The sequence below is a fragment of the Staurois parvus genome, unplaced genomic scaffold (genome assembly GCF_062004578.1).
Source record: "Staurois parvus isolate SC_StPar_1 unplaced genomic scaffold, SC_StPar_1.0 ptg000136l, whole genome shotgun sequence".
NCBI lineage: Eukaryota > Metazoa > Chordata > Amphibia > Anura > Ranidae > Staurois > Staurois parvus.
In genome coordinates this window covers 5,420,353-5,444,571 of record NW_028317932.1, presented here as the reverse complement: position 1 = coordinate 5,444,571, position 24,219 = coordinate 5,420,353, and the positions used below count along the sequence as shown (strand labels likewise).

The following is a 24,219-nucleotide window of genomic DNA, read 5'->3' as shown; positions in this document are numbered from 1 at the left end:
GATTTGCCGAATTTGCGGGAGAAATTTGATTCGATGCGAATTTATTCGCCGCGAATTTAACTTATTAAAAGGGTTTCTAGGCTTCAGAGAGCCTTTATATTAGTGCAGAACACTGTACCTTTAATTTAATGCCCTTGGAGTCTGCTGGGGAAGAGAAATAATACTGTCAGTCAGTATGACATGCAGATGAGTGCCGTCAATCTTAGAATCACCGCACACTTCACTCATTTGGGCAGTCACGGGGCACGACGAAGAAGAAGAAGAAGAAGAAGAAGAAGAATGAAAAGAAGAATGTAAAGAAGAAGAAGAAGAATGAAAAGAAGAAGAAGAATGAAAAGAAGAATGAGAAGAAGAATGAAAAGAAGAATGAAAAGAAGAATGAGAAGAATGAAAAGAAGAAGAAGAAGAATGAAAAGAAGAAGAAGAAGAATGAAAAGAAGAATGAAAAGAAGAAGAAGAATGAAAAGAAGAATGAAAAGAAGAAGAAGAAGAATGAAAAGAAGAATGAAAAGAAGAAGAAGAATGAAAAGAAGAATGAAAAGAAGAAGAATGAAAAGAAGAAGAAGAAGAATGAAAAGAAGAATGAAAAGAAGAAGACGAATGAAAAGAAGAAGAAGAATGAAAAGAAGAAGAAGAAGAATGAAAAGAAGAATGAGAAGAAGAATGAAAAGAAGAATTAAAAGAAGAATGAGAAGAATGAAAAGAAGAAGAAGAAGAATGAAAAGAAGAAGAAGAAGAATGAAAAGAAGAATGAAAAGAAGAAGAAGAAGAATGAAAAGAAGAAGAAGAATGAAAAGAAGAATGAAAAGAAGAAGAAGAAGAATGAAAAGAAGAAGAAGAATGAAAAGAAGAATGAAAAGAAGAAGAAGAAGAATGAAAAGAAGAAGAAGAAGAATGAAAAGAAGAAGAATGAAAAGAAGAATGAAAAGAAGAAGAAGAATGAAAAGAAGAAGAAGAAGAATGAAAAGAAGAAGAAGAATGAAAAGAAGAAGAATTCCAGTACAGCAAAAAGTGTATCTGCAGAGAGCTCCGCTATTTCTGACAGTTCTCTGACAGTTCCTTCACATTTACAGCGGTTGAAACATTGTATCTATTTATTTCCGAATAAAAACATCTGTATCCTAAATGGAAACAAATAGATACAATGTTTCAACCGCTGTAAATGAACTGTCAGAACTGTCAGAGAACTGTCAGAAATAGTGGAGCTCTCTGCAGTGACACTTTTGCCGGCTGATCGGGGAAAATTCGATTCGTGCATCCGAAGTTTGCTAAAATTCGGATTCGATGCGAATCGAATTTTTCCTAATATTCGAAACGAATTCCACTTCGCCAAGTTCGATTCGCTCATCTCTAATCACTATGATTGAAAACGAAAATCGATTTAACGCATTAATTAGAAAATCCGATGAACGTTCTTAAAGTGTTACTGAACCCACAACAGTAAAATCAGTCTGTATATGCAGTAAAGTATGCTTGTTATTCTCACTGTGGAGCCTAAGGGGGTTAATCCTCTGCATTGTGTAAAAACACAGATTGATTCTGACTTCTGTCACCCTCCCCTTCTTCCAGTGTCCCCCTCTTATCTCCTGATAAGACATAATGTGTGGAGTCACTCTCCACATGCTCAGTTTGGTGTGCATTGCTGGAGGGTTTTTTTTTTCTTGGGAGAGTGCATGTGATCAGCACAGGGCCAATCAGCACTGTCCAGACAGAGGTCAAGGGCCCTGCATCTTCCTAGAGCAGAATGAAAACTCCTCGTACAAGCTTTAACATGTGCTTGGCTGGACACTGATAGAAGTCACAAGACTGCTCTAACTGCTGATGAGAAAAGGTATTTAGCAGTTTATATTTACTAAAATAGTTGCACTTCCATGTTCTGTGTACTGTGGGAGACCAGGTATAGTGAATGCAGGGTCCGGGGTTTAGTAACACTTTAATGAGAAAAGTTTAATTTGAATATCTACTAGGGTATACCCAGCTTTAGGCCTCATTCAGATGGGCGAAAGAGGGTGGGTAGATAGAAGCAGCTAAATGCAAGCACTGTACATTCAGAGTGCCACATACAAACTGGGTGATTAGCTGCATCCAGAAAAGCCATCCCTGGACACATTGGGGTTTATTTACTAAAGCTGCAAAATCAGGCTCACTTCTGCATAGAAACCAACCAGCTTCTAACCTCAACTTGTTCGATTAAGCTTTGGCAATGAAACCTGGAAGCTGATTGGTTTCTCTGCAGAAGTGAGCCTGATTTTGCACCCTCCAGCTTTAGTAAATAAACCCCAAGCTGTCTGTGTCCTGGGCTGGTCAGAGTGCAAACAGCAACAGCACCATCCATTGGTCTGTACTGGGTACAAATCTGTCCATGCTACTGCTGGCTGTAGCTGATCACACACACCGTATGCATGCGGCTAGTTTCTCTGCCACCAAAAATTGCTAATTCTCGCAAGCAGACGCCCATGTGAATGAACAAAGCCTATTTATGTCACCATTATATCCTATTTTGTATAGCTCAGTAAACTAAAGTCTCCATTATTCCATTTTAATTCTATGTAGTAACATTACAAAATGTGGAAAGTATGCAGGAGGATATAAAGTGAAAACATAGGGAAAGAACACTCGCAGACCACCCTGGCCATAAGAGCTTACAATCTAATGTCTTTTATGCCATTTTAAAAGTGCTCATTTATACACACTCTAGAGCCAACCGATTAGTGTGCTTTTTTAGTTGTGAGAAGTAATGGAGCACATAGGGGAAAACACGCTCCATGCAGGCAGTGTCTCTGAAGTGAACTGAATTCAGGACATCAAAGAAAGAGTGGTAGAGATATAAGACCCCTTGCACACACGGGGCGTCCTGCCCTTGTGTGTCCAATCCTGATGTATTCGTGTGCCCGGCAAGCATAGGTCCAGGGTCCATCCCCACTGCCTGCAGCCGGTCAAAGTCTATAACAGGTTGAACTATGCTGAGGCTGGTCACTGTACAGAATGGTAACTCGCATTTAAAGTGTTACTAAACCCAGAACCCTGCATTCACTATATCTGGTCTCCCACAGTACACACAACATGGAAATGATATTATTTTAGTAAATATAAACTGCTAAATACCTTTTCTCATGAGCAGTTAGAGCAGTCTTGTGACTTCTATCAGTTTTCAGCAATGCACTGGTTAAAGCTTGTAAGAGGAGTTTTCATTCTCCCGATTGTTCTATAAGGCTACATAACCCCTGACCCTCTGTCTGGACAATGCTGATTGGCCTTGTACTGATCACATGGACCCTCCCAAGAAGAAAAAAAATACCTCTGGTAATACACACCAAACTGATCATGTACAGAGTGACTCTTTGAGCTCTGTACTATCAGCAGATGGATTGGAGATGGTAGAAGAAGGGGAGGATTAAAGAAGACAGGATCAAACAGCCTTTTTACACAATGCAGAGGATTAAACCCTTAGGTTCCACAGTGAGTATAACAAGCATGCTTTACTGCATATACAGATTGATTTTACTGTTGTGGGTTTAGTAACACTAATATCGTATGCCAAAAACACAGGTATTCTGCGTTATGGGCATACGCCCGTAAATGCATAAGGTCCAAAACACAAGAACCACTCAGTTAACCATCCAGCTGCAGCATATTTCAGCCTCTAATAGGCTTTGACAGGCTACAGGGCTGGATGCTGCACATATACCATCTAGGCGCAGGAAAAAGCTAGGACTGGAGGCACAGGGGCTAGTGTGCATGTGGCCATATTCTCCATAAGTCAGCTTCCATTTGCAGCCATGGCACATGAGTAGTTCTATGCTGTTCATGCACGGCTCTATTGTGCTGTTATGTAGAGTCCACTTTATTGGAAAGAACTCAACATGTCAGAACTGCAAGTGTTTACTCTGAGGGATTGTCAGCGTTATCAGCTTCACCTCGCAGAGTAGAACTTTCCTGACCGATACGGAAGAACAAACCCAAACCAACCAACCACAACCTCGAGATACCATGGCACAGGACCTAATGCCATTCTATAGAAATCAGTCAACCCAATATAACGACATGGCCTTTATTTTGGATAGGACATAATGGGGAGTATAGAGAAGGGATCTGTCTTTGCTGCCCAAACATCCCCAATCCTTCATTTTTCTATCACAACATACTGCTGATGCAAAAGGTGCTGAGGCCTGTAGACTGTTACCCCTGGTTCACATATGTGCGTTACTGCGGGCCGCGTTTTGCGTGGGCACGAGAGCCCATTCATTTTAATGGACTCCCGTGCCTCAGGACACGCAGGGAAGAAGTCCCTGCACTTCTTTGGAAACCGAAGCCCGCTTGGGAACCTCGGTTCCCAGTGCAGTTGTGATTTCCAGTGCGGGCGGCGTGCCATTAGAACTAATGGCTCTGGCCAGCGGGTCCGCATTCTTCAGTGTGGGTGAACCTATGTGAACCTAGCCTAAATGTCTGTGTTCAGGGTCGTTTACCCGCAATCACACACCTGTCATGCAAAGACAAGCGGCTGTGTCTGTGCAGCCGCTGCATTGCATACACTTACATGGACTGCCTGACAGCTCAAACCACAAAAACAAAATGCCAATTCACTGTCTAAAGGCCTCGGTGTGTGATGAAGGCCGTAGACCAGCGATTGTCAACGTATGAGGTAAAGGGGGCTTCAAATGTGGCCCCTGACATCACCCAAGGGCCACACATAAATGTAACATTTGGGAGGACTGTCAGAAAATGCAGACCTAATAGAGGAAATGAGGGTCAGGGCTACATTTCTGGCTGGGAATATGCTACAGAAGATAATATGAAACTAGAAACTTTGCATGGAGCTAGTAGACATCAATTCTATTACCCTAATCAATCTTCCCACTACAAACTGCTGAGGTCCAAGGGCCACACATCTTATACCAAAGGGCCACAGGTTGGGCACCAGGGGCTGTAGACAAAGATCTGTAATAGGCAGCAGGTTAACTTTCTTCTTCTGGCCAAAAGCTACTTTGTATGTTTTCCATAGGGTGCATTCACACTTGGCAATTTTGAAACAAAATCTCGCAGCAATGGTGGCAAAACACATTGCACGAAGCTGTCGCCCACAAGAAGCTCCTGCTCCTTTTTGGGCAACAAGCTTTGCGCAATGCGTTTTGGTGAAATTCTGTTGCACAACAATCGCAGCAAAATCGCACCATGTTTGAGGTGCCATTAAAGTGGTAGTAAACTCCTTTTGCATACTTTTCCTACAGGTAATCTTATAATAAAACGTACCTGCAGGTAAAATGAATATCTCCTAAATGTACACTAATTAGGAGATGTTCACTCCTTCTGACAGCCGGCACATGCGCTATGAAGGAACGGGGAGTGACGTCATCGTGGCTTGGCCAGCCAGATGGCCGGAGCTCGCAAACCTGACAGCTCGCCGCTGGAGGGCTTCGTTTTAAGAGAAGTCCTTCATAATGTGCTAGTATGCGATGTATACTAGTGTATTATGACGTTAGCTTACACGGGATTTTTTTTTGTTAGGTGCGGTTTACTACAGCTTTGAGAATGAATGGCACCCAAACACGCATGGTCTGTTTTGCCATGGTTGTAGTAAGATTTGGAATTGCATGCAGACTCACGGCGATTCTGCCAGCAATTCAAAATCGCCAAGTGTGAATGCAGCCTTAAAGTGTTATTAAACCCAGGACCCTGCATTCACTATACAGTATTAAGGGTCTATTTTATAGTTTTGAATAGAGTGGAGATGGATTAGAACATCTGTCAGGTTTTTATTGTAGTCTGTGCCCCCATTAGGGAGACTCACCATTTCTATTTGTCCTGTTCATCATTATAATGGAAAGTGAAAGTAAAAGAAAATCCCTAATTATTGTTTCTCCCCAGAAAGGAATAGAGGGGAAATCTTCCAATGGGGACACTAGTTCTGGTGACCCTGGGGACAACCAGGGATTCCCTCACTTTAGAGCAGTGGTTCTCAACCTGTGGATCGTGACCCCTTTGGGGGTCGAACAACCCTTTCACAGGGGTCCCCTAAGACCATTGTAAAACACATATTTCCGATGTGTAAAGAGCAGCTACTGTGTTGAAAGCAGCAGTATTGGAGGTAAAATGACACTTTGTGAATTATAATTACTGGGTAAATAATTTTATGGTTGGGGGTCACCACAACATGAGGAACTGTATTCAAGGGTTGCGGCATTAGGAAGGTTGAGAACCACTGACTTAGAGGGCTTTTCCCTCACCTCCTGTTTGGCTATGGGACAGAAAGTGAAAAGGAAATCTCCCAAATGGGACGAAAAATTCAAAGTAAACTTTTCAGGGGTTAGCCCTGGTTCACACTGATGCGGTGCGAATTCCGCACCGCATCAGAATCGCATCCCGTTCATGTGAACCACTGCAGGTGTGTATGTTAAGTTAACAACACCCCGAAAGCGGTCTTCAAAACGCGGTGCGATGTGCAGAATCGGATCGCATAGGTGTGAATACCTATGTGATCCGATTCTAGTGCGGACCCAAAAAAGGGTCCTGCATGTTTCTGGTGCGGTGTGAATAGAACCATACAAATTGTATGGCTCCAATCGCACCGCACACAAATCGTAGGTGATTTGCACAGGAATGCGGTGCAGTTCCTGTGCGAATCACATGCGATATACCGCACCACACGTATGTGAACCCAGACTTACTCTGTCTAAAACAAAAAACTGTTTTGCCTATAGTTTAAGGCTCAGTTCACACCAGCTTTGTCAGCAGGCGTCAGACAGGCGTTTGGGAAGCGTTTTTAACGCTTCTCAAACGCCTATGAAAATTCTGCACATGGCAGCACACAGTGCTGTTTACACTAATGCGTTAGCGTCGCGGCAAAACTGACACCTCGTGTCCAGTCAGGAGGAGTTGAAGCCTCCCTTTCAAGTCTATGGTGCCGCTCCGCAAATGCCTGACAGGCGTTTGCGGTGTGGTTGCAATGCAATTGTGAGGCGGTTGCGCAGCGTTAATACCATTTAACTTCATTGTAGGCATTTGTGGTGCGGTTTTAATGCTTGGCAAACGCCTATCAACCGCCTCAAAACTGTGATTGGGGCGTTTGGGGAACGTTTGGGGAGTGTTTGAGGAGTGTTAAAAACGCTTCCCAAGCGCCTGTCAAACATCTGTCAAACGCTATAGGGGCATTTGGCAAGAGTTAGAAATAAAGTCAAGTGTGAACGAGCCCTAAGAGTTCCATTGCACACACCAAGGCACTTGAACATATGCTGTGTTAAGGCAGCACCTTCATTATCAATGAGCTGTTAAGGCACCACAATATAGGAAACAATGCACACAACCCTCTTTAGAAAAGACAGTGCACCACAGCTTCTAGCGCAGCTGTCAGAGTACCCAAACAATGCCTGTAGCTTACTAGCTGACAATTTTCAGTTCAGCTCCTTCAACACACATTGGCCAAGTAACTGACTTTTACTGGGCTGGCAGGGCTCCCCACTGTTAGAATCTCAGCCGATTCCTACGCCCAGATCCTGCCCTAAATGCATACGGCTCTAAAGGCAAGTACAGCTCAGTAAGGAGTCCAACAGCCACGTACTTTGGCCTGTCATAGATTTTGATAGGCTATTGGCAGTGGGTCCCGGACACTGTACCTGCCAATGGGATTTGATACCGACGACCCAACCTGCTCATGTGCATATAGCCATAGATGTTGGTCAACTGATACACTCCCATGGCTTCAACTACCATCTCTATGCCGATGACACTCAAATCTATCTCTCTACCCCTCACCTCCCCCCTTCAGTCTCCGCCCGAATCACTAGCCTTCTGAACGACATATCAGACTGGATGTCACTCCACTTCCTCAAATTAAACCTTGCCAAAACTGCGCTCCTAGTTTTCCCCCCAGCCCGCGCCCCCCCCCCTGACTTCTCCATCACGACCACCATCAGCCCCACCTCGCAAGCCAGAGTACTAGGTGTCATTATAGACTCCAATCTGTCTTTCCAGCCCCAGATCCAATCTCTGACAAATTCATGCAGGCTCCACCTCCGCAACATCTCCAAAATACGCACGTTCCTAACTCCAGAAACTACAAAGCAACTCATTCACTCCCTTATCATATCACAATTTGACTACTGTAACTCCCTCCTCGCCAGCCTACCCCAACACAGGCTATCCCCGTTTCAGTCTATCCTGAATTCTGCAGCCAGACTCATCCACCTTACTAACCACTCCGTATCCGCCACCCCCCTCTGCCAATCCCTCCACTGGCTTCCGATTGCCCAATGCACAAAATTCAAATTACTAACATTGACGTACAAAGCTGTTCATAACACTGCCCCAAACTACATCACCGACCTGATATCCATTTACCACCAAAACGCACTCTCTGCTCCTCACAAGACCTCCTACTCTCCAGTTCCCTGGTCTCCTCCTCCCATGCCCGTCTCCAGGACTTCTCCAGGGCTTCCCCCATCCTCTGGAACTCACTACCCCAATCCATCAGACTGTCACCTACCCTCCACACCTTTAGGTGCACCCTGAAATCCCATCTCTTTAGAGAAGCCTACCCCGCCCTCACCTAATTGCTGATCTCTTCCGCTCTTCCCACCACCCCATCCCCCACAGCTATTTCCTCCTGTACCATTCTCCCCTCCCTCCTAGATTGTAAGCTCCAAGGAGCAGGGCCCTCGAACCCCTCGTGTATTGTATTGTTACTGTACTGTCTCGTGTACTGTCTCCCATTATATTGTACAGCGCTGAGCAAACTGTTGGCGCTATATAAATACTGTATAATAATAACAATAATAATGCTGGATACAGCACCGGAATATCTTCCAGTGCCTGACCTATGTGCTGACACCCTGAAGACAAATCATTGGGATATTTTATTGCATTGATTCCTGCCATCTCCAGTCTTACTTAATCCTGACACCACCCAGGGATCCTTCCTCTAAGTCACCCACTGCTCCTTGGCAGATTTCTGAAACTGGTTTGCACACCAACAATCCATTCAAAAGCCACAAAATAATGAAAATGCACTTATTACAATTAAAGTGAATGTCCAGCCAAAAATTTCAATATCATTTTCTTGAATTGAGCGGGAAAGGGTTAAAACCCTGTTGTGTTTGACTGCCATGCAGGATTTCTCTCATAATTTGGGGTTCGCTTACACATTTTCCTCACTGGATAAACACGAGTAACCACTAGGATACAAAGAAACCAATTGTTTTCCATGTTTCCCATTCACACTGCAATGTGGATGGTGAGTTTCAGTAAAATGCAGGCATGTAGTATTTAAAGTGTTACAAAACCCAGGACCCTGCATTCACTATATCTGGTACCCCACAGTACACAGAACATGGAAATGTAATTATTTTAGTAAATACAAACTGCTAAATACCTTTTCTCATTAGCAGTTACAGTAGTCTTGCGACTTCTATCAATGTCCAGCAGAGCACTGGTTAAAGCTTGTAGGAGGAGTTTTCATTCTCCCCTGAGTGTCCTGTGAGGCTGCATAACCCCTGACCCTTTGTCTGAACAGCACTGATTTTTTCCTGTGCTGATCACATGCACTCTCCCAAGAAAAAAAAACTCTCTAGCAATACACACCAAGATGAGCATGTGCAGCTTGCCCCCAAGGCTCTGTTCTATCAGCAGATGGACTGGGGACAGTAAAAGAAGGAGAGGACCAGAGAAGACAGGATCCAACAGCCTTTTTACACACTGCTGAGGATTAACCCCCTAGGTTCCACAGTGAGTATAACAAGCATGCTTTACTGCATACAGAGACTGATTTTACTGTTGTAGGTTTAGTAACTCCTCCAGTTTAGTAAGGGCTAATTAATTTAAGGCTTAAAGTGGTTGTAACCCTAAAAAAAATGCTTCTGTCCCTTTAAGGCAAGATATATAGAATAGTGCTTTTGCAATGTCATTTGTCTATTTCCATGTTGTACAATACCTGGTTGATCCTGCCTGTTCCTATGTTTCCCCTCTGTAAAATGACCACTCTAATCATGGCTCTGATCCATGATAGTGTGGTCAGTTTATGTCCCTCCATCAACCTGCTGTGTCTTCAGCATGACTGCATCTCCCCCTCTCCCCTCCCTCCTTGTCATTTCTGTGGTGTGCAGCCCTAATGAGTAATGTATGCCCCATATTGTAGAGCATTTGTTACATATCTTACTTTTACTCAGGCAGCAGTCTCCCATTGGCATCAAATGTCCACTGTTGAGAGATGGTTGTTAGCTCAGCATTTCCTCCATTGTTTTCAATAGATGCAGGGGGATCTGTGATTGGAGACGGGGCAGGAGAACATCGCAATCACTCTTCCAATCACAGAGCTACCTGCATTCTTTGAAAAACCGGGTGTAGCAAACCATAGTGATCAGTGTATTGAGGAGGGGGGATTGCTACATTCATCTGCTCAGCCTCCAATCACAGAACGCCCTGCATTCATTGAAATTAATGAAGGAGAAGCTGAGCAAACAACCCACAGTGATCATTGTATTGAATGTGCTGCAGTCAGAACTACAACTCTCAGCACCGACAGGAGACCGCTACCTAGGAGCTCATTCACACTAGGACACAGTGCGGAAATCTCACGCTCTGTGTGTGTTTCTCACACCATGTTCCAAACACATTGAGTGTGCGATTTGCTGTGGGTATCAATCTAATCACAAATGCAGTGCATTTGCCTGCACCGGATTGCATGATTCCGTGCAGTATCATGAGATCTGGTTGCAGTGCGTCCTACCACTCTAGCTGCGCATGGGCACCCCCCAGGGGTGTGCGGCGATCAGTGGTGCGCTGTGTCCCTGGGACACAGCAGATCACCAATCGCAGTAAAGAGCCAATGGCACGGGTTCTATCATGTGGTCAACTGTGTCCAATCACAGCTGATCACATGTAAACAGGAAATGCTGGTTATTGGCTCTCCTTTCCTCACACTGATAGCGCGTGAGGAGAGGAGAGCCGGTAAGCAGCATTTCTCAGGGGGACATCTACACTGATAATCAGGGCACTGATCATCAGTGCAGCCCAATTAGTGCTGCTTTTCAGTATCCATAATTGCCGCCTGTCAGTGCCCATCAATGCCACATATCAGTGACCATCAGTGCACATCAGTGCCCATTAGAGCTGCCTTTCAGTGCCAGTTAGTGCCACCTATCAGTACTGTTTATCAGTGCCCATCACTTCCACCTATCAGTGCCCCTCAGTGCCACCTATCAGTGCCCATCAGTGCTGCCTATCAGTGCCACCTACCAGTGCTGCCTATCAGTGCCACCTACCAGTGCTGCCTTTCAGTGCCCATCAGTGATGCCTGTCAATGCCCATCAGTGCTGCTTATCAGTGCCAATCAGAGCCACCTATCAGTGCCCATCAGTGTTGCCTTTCAGTGTCCATCAATGATGCTTGTCAGTACCCATCAGTGCCGCTTATCAGTTTTGCCTATCAGTGCCCATCACTGCAGCCTCATTAGCGCACATCAGTGAAGGCGAAGAATTACCTATTTACAAAATTTTATACCAGAAACTGAAACAGAAAATGTTCAGTCTTTTTAAGGCTACGTTCACACTAGCCTTGTTAGCAAGCGGCAGACAGACGTTTGGGAAGCGTCTTTACCGTTTCCCAAACACCTGGGAAAATTCTGCACATTGCAGCACATGGTGCTGTTCAAACGGGAGCGTTAGCATCGCGGCAAAACGGACGCCTCCGCGTTTGCAAAGCGTTAACACCATTCAAACTTCATTATAGGAGTTTGTGGGGCAATTTTTAACGCTTGGCAAATGCCTAGCAACCGCCACTAAACTGCGCATGCGGCGTTTGCGGAGCGTTAAAAACACTGCGCGAATGCCGGACCAACGCTTGTCAAACGCTATAGGGGTGTTTGGCAAGAGTTGGAAAAACAGTCAAGTGTGAACGAGCCCTTAGTTTGTTTAGCAAAAAATAAAAAACCCAGAGGTGATTAAATACCACTCAAAAAAATGATACAAATTTCATGTGGGTACAGCGTTGCATGACTGCGCAATTGTCATTCAAAGTGCGGCAGCACTGAAAGCTAAATTGGCCTGGGCAGGAAGGGGGTGAATGTGCCCGGTAGGCAAGATGTTAAAGTAAAACTCTAGACAACCCCCATTTTTTTAGTTTTGGATGGTGTAGGGAAGGGTTAGACCCTCTGTAACATTTTTATTAGAGTCGGTAGCTTCATTCTCTCGTTGTACCTATAACTGTTATCAATGAGAAAAAGTGAGGGAAAATCCAACTTTTTAGAGCTGTCTCCTCTCCAAAGCAACAGGTAAAGGAAAATCTTCCAATGGGGACACCTGTTCCAGAGACAACTAAGAGCAGATTTTCTCTCACTTCCTGTTGCATCTCTGGTATAGGAAGTGAAGGGAAATTTTAGCAACAGTACACAGAGAAGAAAAAAAATAGTTTGTTCTGGCCAGCTCAGTGGATTGCTTTAAAAAAGGCCTGGATTGTTTCTTAGATACACAGAATATAACTGGATACTAACATTTATAGGTAAAGTTGATCCAGGGAATATCCAATTGCCTCTCGGGGGATCAGGAAGGAATTCTTTCCCCTGCAGGAGCAAAATGGATCATGCTTTGCTGGGTTTATTTTCCCTTCCTCTGGATCAACTGTGGGTGTAGGATTATAACTTTTTTTTTTTTGGTTGAACTGAATGGACTTTTGTCTTTTTTCAGCCAGACTAACTACGTAACAAAAACCGGCAGGGGGTGTAACGCTTCCCTATTCTATCCAAAACTTAAACAAATATATACATATAATTTAACCTCAAAGTATAACTAGAAGGAAAAACTTTTTTTTAGAGTGTAGCGGGATTAGAAGACCCGTCAGATGTTTTTTTTTTTTCAGTCTGTGCCCCTATTATGGAGATTCCCCCTCTCTATTTTTCCTGTTTACTGTTATTACTGAAAGTGAAAATGAAAATAAAATCCCACATTTTGTGTTGTACCCAGAACAGGAATAGAGGGGAAATTTTCCAATGGGGACACTAGTTCTGGTGACAACCTGGGATTCTCTCACTTTGCAGAGATTTCCTCTCACTTCCTGTTTGGCTATGGGGCAGGAAGCATAGGGAAATCTCGCCAATGGGACACAGATGGCAAAAAAAAAAAACCTGCCAGGGGTTATAACCCTCCTTTACTCTATCCCAAACGAAAAAAAACAGTTTGCCTTTAGTTCTACCTGAATGCTGGCCATGAGCATATATATATATATGACAGCCGGCGTCCCTTGTCTCTGACAACACTTCATCACTGTTCACAATTCGGGATCACCGTGACAGCCAATCACAGGGATTGCATAATCGGGAAATGTGTATAACACGCAGAAAGATTGACGGAAACTGACATGCAGATTTCACTTGCAGAGAGATCCGTTTTCATGCACACTACAATGCGTTTTACACGCACTGCAGATTCCTGTATTGTGGTGTGAACAGGGGACATAGACAACTATTGATTTTGTTGTGCTCTTGCAGAACGTGTGCAGATATACTGGTCTATGCACCAAGGTACGGACGAGCCCTGAAAGAGCAAGCTCCTGCTGGTAGTAAAGGGTTACTTTTTTGGGATCATAAGCCGTCTGAGAGTGTCAGCTGTATGTATGCTGGCTGATAGGAAATAGCTGCAGATGGAAATGGATTCTGTTTTTTAAAAATACAAAAAGTAAAAAGTTTTACAGGCGGTACAGTGTGTGCGGTATTGTGATCCCCTCCCCCAGATCTCTCCTGCTCTGTGCGGTCATCTGGAAGGTCCCATAGCCCAGGATCCACGGACATCCAGTATACATACATACATACATACATACATACATACATGGGGCAAAGAGCACACTGACAGGCCACAGTGACAACACACAGCACTGCGATCACTGCAATGTCCAGGAACAAGAACAAGAGCCCCAACAGCTGCCAAAGTGACCAGAGACAGCGCAGGATATCGCAGACATAGACACGAGCGGAGTACTGAGCAGACTCTGCACTACTCACCCTGACTTGTTGCTCCTCGCCCCCCAATACTCCGGCCCCCCCTCCGGGGTGATCATACATCCACATCAAGCCGACAGCCCATGGAAGTCCGAGCTCCGATCTTCTACTACCCGGAGAAGAACAACTACTCCTCCTCCTCCGCCGCCGCCACACTTCTCCTCCAACTCCGAGATCACACCGGGAAACTACAACTATCCCATCCGACTATTCACTGCCCGACAAAGTGCCACCGACACCGGGAGAGACACTCCGAGACCCTCCGCTACAACCGGATCACCGACCATCAGCTGGAGATAACGAGAAGTGTGATGTCAGCACAGCGCCCCCACCGCAGGAAACTGGCAGTGCAGCACACAGCACTGCTCCACGGCGACACACAGCGCCCATTTCCTGCTAATACACCGCCAGCACCCATCGCTGCCATACACATTAGTAGTAGTAGTAGTATTGTTATTATTAGTAGTATTATTATTATTGTTATTAGTGTTATTATTAGTGTTATTATTTTTATAATTATTATTATCTTATTGTTATTAATAACAAAGTAATCAACACTGTATTTACATATTAGGTAATGAAATAAAGCTTTACAAAATAATAATAATACAAGAATATTATTTTATTAATATATTTATCATAGTATTATTATTATTATTATCATTGACAAAGTAATCAACACTGTGTACTTACATGCTGGGTAATGAAATAATGTTAATAATAATTATTACTAGTAATGATATTATTATTATTCTTCACAAAGTAACCAACACTGTGTATTTACATAATGAGTAATGAAAAAAAGGTTTACAAAATAATGTTAATAATAATAATTACTATTATTGATATTATTATTATTATTCACAAACTAACCAACACTGTGTGTTTACATAATGGGTAATTAAATAATGGTTTAAATAATACTAATATTAATATAGTAAGAATATTATTATTATTTCTTTTGATACTATTATTAATATATTTATCCACAAAGTAACCAACACTGAGCATTTACATACTAAGCAATGAAATAAAGGTTTACAAAATAATAATAATTATTGATATATTAAAAATTGATAATAATATTATTATTCACAGAGTAACCAACACTGTGCATTTGCATAGTGAGCAATTAAATAAGGTTTTACTACATTATAATAATAATAATAATTTTTACAACTATAATTATTATTAGTAGTAGTAGCAGTAGTAGTAGTAGTAGTAATGGTAGTATTGTTGTTATTAATATTATTGCTCACAAAGTAACCAACACTGTGCATCTACATAGTGAGTAATTAAGTAAGGTTTTACAAAAGTAATAATAATTATTATTATTATTACAACAACTATTATGATAGTTATTATGATAATGATTATTATTATTATTCACAAAGTAACCAACACTGTGCAGTTACACAGTGGGTAATTAAATAACGATTTCCAACATTTCTGTACTGCACAGTTTCCTACAGATTTTGGGTATTGTCAGTAAGTTAGCACTCATAAATTATCATAGAATTATTATTTTTTTTTTACTTTGGAGCTTCATTTTAGATAAAGAGAGGGTTATAAAACTTGTCAGTTTTTTCTTTTTTTTTTTACCCTCTGTGTCCCATTGGGGAGATTTCTCTTCACTTCCTGCCCCATTGCCAAAACAGGAAGTGAGAAGAAATTCCTTCAAAGGGAGGGAATCCTTTGTTGTTACTGAAACTAGTATCCTTGTTTGGCGATTTCCTCTCTATATCTGTTCTGGTAACAACCCAAAATTTCGGACTTTCCCACATTCACTTGGTGATAATGGTAAACAGGAGTTGCTGTGATGTCTCTCTTTCAAACCTGCTTAGACAGTACTTCTTTACAAGCAGTGGGGGTCCACTCTAGTAGATCTCACCAGGTATCCAAATCACTCCTTTCATCTTCCCAGGGAGAAAGTTCCCATCTCTGAGATATGATCCTGTACAATGAGCAGTCTCTCTGAGGTCTCATTAGATTGTGGTCAGCTATGGCAGGGTTTTGTTCATCTAGTACTCCACTCTCTATTTTACACCTCATGTGCGTTAAGACTGCTCATTCTCTTCTCCTCAGTAGCCTGCAGACCTTCTTTCCCCTTGCTTTGTTGCAGCAGCCAGTCACTATTCTTTCAGGATCAACCCTAAACACAGCCAAGATGGCTGCCCTGGCACTGGAGATGCTCCATTGAAAAGCATTGCAAAGATGGCTGCTGCACTTCTGTATTCATGAAAATTCAGTTTAACCCTACTACACTGCTGAAGGATAATACAGCAGCAACAAAGGAAGAAGTTATCAGCTACATTCCAGGTTACACCAACAAATCAGTGCCAGCTAGTGACTGTGACATTCTTTTTTGATCATTTTGAGCTGAACCAACTCAAATGTCAAAGAGATAAAAGTATACAAGTCCAGTTGCAGAGAAATCACAGAAATGCCTGCTATCACACCACAACCTAAACATGCCTCTACATCACTTCCCCTTGTAGCGCTATCCCCCCTCCTTCCACCATTTGGTAGACTGGGTTCTCTGTTCTGCTCTTTTGACTCTGAGAACAGCCTCAGTCCCACTGACACACCATGGTAAACGAATAGATACTACACTGCTACTGGGAGAACAAATATAAATACCCTGCACACAATTAAATTTCTGTATCAAAAAGCAAACATCAGACCTAAAGAGGTACCTCTTATTATGGACAAAAGGCAAAGTTCTTGTGAAGCAGCTATCTGAGTGAGCAGTCTTTAGCCCTAGTTCTTCAGCTGGCTAGTGTTGGGACCCAGTCTTTATGGTGGTGTACATGAGTACAGTCTCAGTAGTCTCCATGCACTAAATATTGCTGCTAGTTAGATGGTCAGAGCCAACTTTTTTTAATTATTTTGATATGTTTTATAGCAGAAAGTAATTTTTTTTTAATTTTCAGTCTTTTTTTGTTTATATTGCAAAAAATAAAAAACTCAGTGGTGATCAAATGCTACCAAAAAAGCTCTATTTGGTTGGAAAAAAAATTATATAAATTTTGTTTGGTACAAGCATTGTATGACCACACAATTACTAGTTACAGTAGAACAGTGCTAAATTAAAAAAAAATGGCCTGGTTATGAAGGAGGTAAGTGGGTAATGAGCATTACTTTCTACAAAATCAACACATGGGAACAAGCCCATAGAGAAGGTGAAACTCCAAGGGCTCATTTACACATGTGTTTGTAAGAAGCAATGCTCATTAACATGCCTATGTCTTATGTCTTTTTTTTGTTGTGTTTTTGAAGTGTTGAAAAAGTTATCAAGGAAGCTTATGAAAAGTGTTGTTTTTCTAGTGGGAAGTGCTTCAAGGGGAAGTCGTGTAGAGGAAATGATCTGCTTTGAGGTATGGTTGGGTTGTGTGATAGGCTTTTTTTCTGCTTTCTCGTCATAATGGATTTGTATATTTTAATCTCATTGACACTTGTCTTGGTCAGGGGCGGACTGACAACTCATGGGGCCCCCGGGCAATAGGGGATCATGGGGCCCCTGTTCCCTGGCCCAAACTCAAAAAAGCCTATGAAAAAGGTACCAGGGGCATCTCATGGGGCTCCCCACTGACCCCAGGCCCACGGGCAGTGCCCGCGTTTCCAAATGGTCAGTCCGCCCCTGGTCTTGGTACAGCTCAAGATGATCTTGGAAAGACTATCATGGTCACTTGCCGGCACTGACACTTGGTGTGGTGGCTTGATGTGGTGGCTGACATTTTGGCTCCAACACTTTGCAGAAAACTTTCCTAGGTCTCTATTGTTCCCAGTGCATTCTGAAATACAGAAACCTTCACTGCCTCTTCCTCAGCACCCACACTGTAAATGCTATAGGAGTGGTGGTGCAGTTACAGCATGTTACCATTGAAACAAACAGGGTGACTGATCAGTGTTGACACCTCCTGGTTGACACCACTTCTCAACTGGGCCATAGTAAAAATACATCTTCGGTTGGAAGTGGAATTCCGAAGTTATGCCTGCAGCAATGTGCTATAACCATGGTATTGTTTTTGTCAACTGGTAATTCCCTTTATACTAAAAGTGATCCTAGCAGTGGATTCGCCACTGGATCACTTTTATGATCGCTGAGATCATGAACAAATCTGATGATTGCGGCAGCTGGACATAGAGATGAGTGAAGAAAACATGGTCTCCACTCATCTCTATGGCCTAAGAGCCCAGAGCAACGTCATTACGTCACTTCCGGTTCCGGCCTAATGTAAACAAGGACATTTTTTTATAAGCATTAGATCAATGCTTTTTTATGATCTAATGCTTTACATTGTAGAGGAGAGATGTGGGGTTTGCGCGCAGTGGTGAACGCATACATAGGTCACACCCACATATGTACACAGTGATCAAACCACACATGTGAGGTATTGCCAGAAATGTCAGAGCGGGAGCCATGATTCTAGCACTAGATCTTCTCTGTAACGCTAAACTGGTAACCTGTAGATATTTTTAAAACATCACCTATGGAAATTTTTAAGTATTGTAGTTTAGCGCCATTCCACGAGCGAGCGCAATTTTAAAGCGTCACATGTTGGGTATCTATTTTCTCAACATAACATCATCTTTCATATTTAAAAAAAAAATTATTATATATTGTGTTTTTTTTTATTAATTAAAGTGTATTTTTTTCCCCAAAAATTTGTTTAAAAGTTGTTTTTTAAAGGTAAGCAGCTGCTGTAGATGCTGACTTTTATTTTTTTTATCTTTTCACGATTTCTTCTTTAACTGCTAGCCGACCACGCACTGTAGCTTTACTGCTTTACTGCTACAGTGCGGGCTGGCTGCACAAAATCACGTATATATATATGTGATTTTGCTTTTTCGGGCAGGGGAGCGCATGCACACCTACCCGCGCTGTCATTGGCTCCCTGACATGATGATCAGTGGGTCCTGGCCAGCGATTCATGCCAGGGACCCATCAGTCATCAGAGATAGTGACAAGAGAGAGATCTGTGTTGGTAAACAACACAGACTTCTCTACTGACAGCAGGGATGTACCGTTTTTGCTTTGCAGGGAGACAATAACTGTTACATCCTCTAGTAAAAGAGTACACAGTATATACATCACATATAGTTAGGCACACAGTTAACCCTTTGATTGCCCCTGATATTAGCAGCTTCCTGCCCAATGATATTAGTACAGTGTCAGTGCATTTTATTAGCACTGATCACTGTATTAGTGTCACTAGTCATGTGAATGTCAGTTAGCCAGTGTCAGAATGCCCGCCATAATGTCACAGTCCTGCCATAAGTCGCTGATCGCTGCCATTACTAGTATAAAAATAAGAATAATTCCAGTATATATACCGCCAGCTGTACATGCTATAGTTTTCACGCACAACAATTAAAAACTTATTGGTATTTATTTCACCAAAGACATGTAGCAAAATACATTTTGACCTAAATTTATGAATATTTTTTTTTTATTTAATGTTTCATAGCAAAAAAACTATTTTTTTTCAAACTTTCTGGTCTGTTTTCATTTATAGCACAAAAAAAAAACAGGGGTGATCTAATGCAACCAAAAGAAAGCTCTATTTGTGTGAAAAAAAATGATAAAAATTTAATTTGGGTACAGTGTTGCATGACCGTCCAATTGTCAGTCAAAATAGCACAGCGCCATATAGAAAAAAATGGTCTGGTCATGAAGGGGGGTAAATCTTCTAGAGGACAAGTGATTAAGGAAGGGCATTTGGAGTGGTACTGAAAACACAGCTCAGCTGAGTACTGTTACTGCCCCCAACTACCTCTAAAGGGGGCCTATGAGCATCTTTCTGCGGAAACCATTCACGGGATGTACACCATATTGCCAAAAGTATTGGGGCGCCTGCCTTTACACGCACATGAATGGCATCCCAGTCTTAGTCCATAGGGTTCAATATTGAGTTGGTTCGCTCTTTGCAGCTATAACAGCTTCACCTCTTCTGGGAAGGCTGTCCACAAGGTTTAGGAGTGTGTCTATGGGAATGTTTGATCATTCTTCTAGAAGAGCATTTGTGAGGTCAGGCACTGATGTTGGACGAGAAGGCCTGGCTCACAGTCTCCGCTCTAATTCATCCAAAAGGTGTTCTTTCGGGTTTAGGTCAGAACTCTGTGCAGGCCAGTCAAGTTCCTCCACCCCAAACCCCATCCCTGTCTTTATGGACCTTGCTTTGTGCACCGGTGTGCAGTCATCTTGGAACAGGAAGGGGCCATCCCCAAATTATTCCCACAAAGTTGGGAGCATGAAATTGTCCAAAATGTCTTGGTATGCTGACGCCTTAAGAGTTCCCTTCACTGGAACTAAGGGACCAAGCCCAACTCCTGAAAAACAACCCCACACCATAATCCCCCCCTCCACCAAACTTTACACTTGGCACAATGCTATCAGGCAAGTACCGTTCTCCTGGCAGCCACCAAACCCAGACATTTCCATCGGATTGCCAGACAGAGAAGCATGATTTGTCACTCCAGAGAACATGTCTCCACTGCTTTAGAGTCCAGTGGTGGCGTGCTTTACACCACTGCATCCGACACTTTGCATTGCACTTGGTGATGTAAGGCTTGGATGCAGTTGCTCGGCCATGGAAACCCATTCCATAAAGCTCTCTCCACACTGAAGGCTACACAAAGTTTGGAGGTCTTTAGCTATTGACTCTGCAGACAGTTGGCCACCTCTGCACACTGTGTGCTTCAGCATGCGCTGACCTCGTTCTGTCATGTTACGTGGGCTACCACTTCATGGCTGAGTTGCTGTTGTTCCCAGTTGCCTCCCCTTTGTTATAATCCCACTAACAGTTGACAGTGGAATACTTGCGCGAAAATCGGCCGATTTTTCAGCCGAAAATAAAATCGGCCGATTTTTCAGCCGAAAATAAAATCGGCCGATTTTCGGATCGTTAGTGGGCTAAATGTTCGGCCATTTTTTGGTATTTTGGCAGATTTTTTTTATCGGCAAAGTTGGAAAAAAAATGGCCGATCTTGCCGATCGGCCGATTTTCACGGCAATGATGGGCAAATCAGCCGATCTTTTACCGAGAAAAAAATCTGCGCATGAGCAGTGACCTGCAAGAGGAAGACAAAAAGAAGAAGAAAAAAGAAGAAGAGGATGAAGAAGAAGAAGAAGAGGATGAAGAAGAGGATGAGGAAGAAGGAGAAGGGGAAGAGAAGAAGAGGAAGAAGATGAAGAAGAGGATGAAGAAGAGCATGAAGAAGAAGAGGATGAAGAAGAAGAAGAGGATAAAGAAGAAGAGGATGAAGAGGAAGATGAAGAAGATGAAGAAGAGGATGAAGAAGAGGATGAAGAAGAAGAGGATGAAGAAGAGGAAGAAGAAGAGGAAGAAGAAGAAGAGGATGAAGAAGAGGATGAAGAAGAGGAAGATGAAGAAGAGGATGAAGAGGAGGAAGAAGAAGAGGATGAAGAGGAAGAAGAAGAAGAGGATGAAAAAGAAGAAGAGGATGAAGAGGATGATGAAGAAGAAGAAGAGGATGAAGAAGAAGATGAAGAAGAGGATGAAGAAGAAGAGGATGAAGAAGAAGAGGAAGATGAAGAAGAGGAAGGTGAAGAAGATGAAGAAGAGGATGAAGAAGAGGATGAAGAAGAAGAGGATGTAGAAGATGAAGAAGAAGAGGAATTCCAGTTCGGTAAAAAATGTCCCTGCAGAGATCTCCGCTATTTCTTTGACAGTTCCTTGACATTTATAGCAGCTGCAACATTGTATCTATTTGTTTCCGAATAAAAACATCTGTATCCTAAATGGATACAAATAGATACATTGTTGAAACCGCTATAAATGTCAAGGAACTGTCAAAGAAATAGTGGAGCTCTCTGCAGGGACACTTTTTGCTGGCTGTAGACGGGATGAAAATCGGCCGTTTTTTTTACCATTGCTGGTAACGTCGGCCGCTTGAACGACCGATTTTTCGTTTTTTAAAAGAAAAATCGGCCGATTTTCGACCCGTCTATGGCCTGCATTAGTAGCAAGGAAATGTCACGGATGGACTTATTGCATAGGTGGCAACCTATCACGCTTGAATTCACTGAGCTCCTGAGAGCGACCCATTCTTTCACAAATGTATGTAGAAGCAGTCTGCATGCCTACGTGCTTGATTCTTTACACCTTTGGCCATGGAGGGGATGGGAACACCTGAATCCAATGATTTGGAGGGCTGGCCCAATACATTTGGCAATACAGTATAATGTATCTGGAGGGGAGTCCTCTAGGCACTCATACTGGGTGACTGGGAACAGAGTTCACATGTACAATTTAGAGTTCCCAGGCCCTCTGCTGGTGGTAGGGTGAACTGCAGTTGGCACATGGAGGGCGGAGTCCTCGAAGTCACTGAATGGGGCGTGTCTGATCAGTGATTGGCCATTACCCCTTGTGTAGACGGAGAGGAGACAGATCGGGAGATGTGTGTTCCGGCCAGAATCATCGTGTGCCTGCTGAGGAATGATCTCCGTTTCCATGACAACGAGGTGTGCGGTGTACACGGAGCCTCATGGTGTATACGGTCCGAGCTCTGTGTGCAGGGCTCTGTGTACACATAGTATAGGGCCGGCGGGCGGTATACGTAGTGTCCTTGTATAGGACTGGTCCTGTGAGGTCCCTCTCTATAGGACAGTCCGTACAATGTTGTCCTATGTAATGTTGGTTATACAATGTGCTCTCCATAGGACTGGTTATACAAGAGAGCAGGGAGAGATCCCATTGGAGGACGGGGTGGTAAGGGGCGGAGTCAGATTTGACACGTGTTGTGTGTTGATGTTGCTTTCATAACCTGTCCTGGGCTCATACACCTCCATTGTATTGTGTGATCAGAACAGGGTTCCAGCTGAGACGGCCCTGATTTCCTTCCAATCGATTCTGATCAGTTTTGAGCAAACTGAATTAACCCCTTGCCTGCCGGGCACTTATACCACCTTCCTGCCCAGTCCAATATTCAGCTTTCAGAGCTGTTGCACTTTGACAATTGCGCGGTCATGCAACACTGCACCCATATGAAATTATCATTTTTTTTTCACACAAATTGAGCTTTCTTTTGGTGGTATTTACTCGCCGCTGGGGGTTTTTTTTGCGCTATAAAAAAAAGCAAACATTTTTAGGAAAATAAGTTTTTGTTTCTATTAAAATGTTGCAAACAGGTAATTTTTCTCCATCACTGATGTGTGTTGATGAGGCTGCACTGATGAGGTGGCACTGATATGCAACAATGAATGGGCACTGATGGGCGGCACTGACTGGGGGCACTGCTGGGCACTGATTATCAGTGACCTGATGATCGGTGCCGATCCGTCCTCTGACAATTGCCGGTCATCAGCTGTACTTTCCTCACGCTGTAACAGCATGAGGAAAGTGCAGCCAGTAACCGGCAACTGCATTTATCGGTGATGTGCTGTGTCATTGGACACGGCTGATCACATGGTAAAAGGCCACTGTGATTAGCCTTTTACCACATCACGTGATCAGCTGTGTCCATAGGACACAGCGATCACGGAGATCGCTGGGTGAGCGCCCCCGGGTGCGCGCGGGAGGGTGCATTCTGGGAGGACGTCATTTGACGTTCTTCCAGAACTGACCAGCTGCAGTGAAGCCGTCATTCGGCTATCTGTGGTCGGCAAGTGGTTAAAGTATAAATAAAGACAAAACTTTTTTTTATTTTAGTTTTGGAAGCATGGAGAGGGATTAATACCCCTGACAGTTTTTATTGCATTCTGTGCCCCTTTTAGGGAGATTCCCCCTCTCTATTTGTCCTGTTTACCATTATTATTGAGCCTCACACTGATGCGTTGCAGAATTCGCACCGGTTTCTGTGTGAATTCCACATCACAATCGCACTCTGTTCATGCGCACCACTGTGGGTGTGTATGTTAACAATACCCCGAAATCGATCTGCAAAATGCAGTGCGATTTGCAGAATCGGATCACATGGGTGTGAATAACTATTCGATTCTAATGCGGACCAAAAAAAACGGTCCTGCACCTTTATGGTGCGGATGCGGTGCAATTGGAGCCATACAAAATGCATGGGTCAAATCACACCGCACAGAAATCGCATGAGATTTGCACAGGAATGCAGTGCGGTTCCTGTGCAAATCACATGCGATATGCCGCACCGCACAAGTGTGAACCCAGGCTCAAAGTAAAAGAAAATCACAGATTTTGAGTTTTCCCCAGAAAAGTAATAGGGGAAATCTTCCAATCAGGACTCTAGTTGAGGGGTCATCTTAA

The 24,219-nt window shown here is 43.2% G+C and overlaps 2 protein-coding genes across 2 annotated transcripts in view; one reads left to right on the top strand and one right to left on the bottom strand.

The window, feature by feature from the left end:
- The window catches only part of LOC149465923 (mitogen-activated protein kinase kinase kinase 3-like), a 223,622-nt gene extending 209,331 nt beyond the window's left edge, over positions 1–14,291 (bottom strand). The window contains exon 1 of the mRNA XM_089673146.1: positions 13,982–14,291. Coding sequence (XP_089529272.1) covers positions 13,982–14,047 — 66 coding nt within the window. The 5' untranslated portion in view covers positions 14,048–14,291. The remainder of the gene's footprint in view (positions 1–13,981) is intronic.
- An 8,054-nt stretch (positions 14,292–22,345) lies between these two features.
- LOC149465922 (cryptochrome DASH) overlaps positions 22,346–24,219 on the top strand; it is a 48,404-nt gene continuing 46,530 nt past the window's right edge. The window contains exon 1 of the mRNA XM_089673144.1: positions 22,346–22,466. Coding sequence (XP_089529270.1) covers positions 22,401–22,466 — 66 coding nt within the window. The 5' untranslated portion in view covers positions 22,346–22,400. The remainder of the gene's footprint in view (positions 22,467–24,219) is intronic.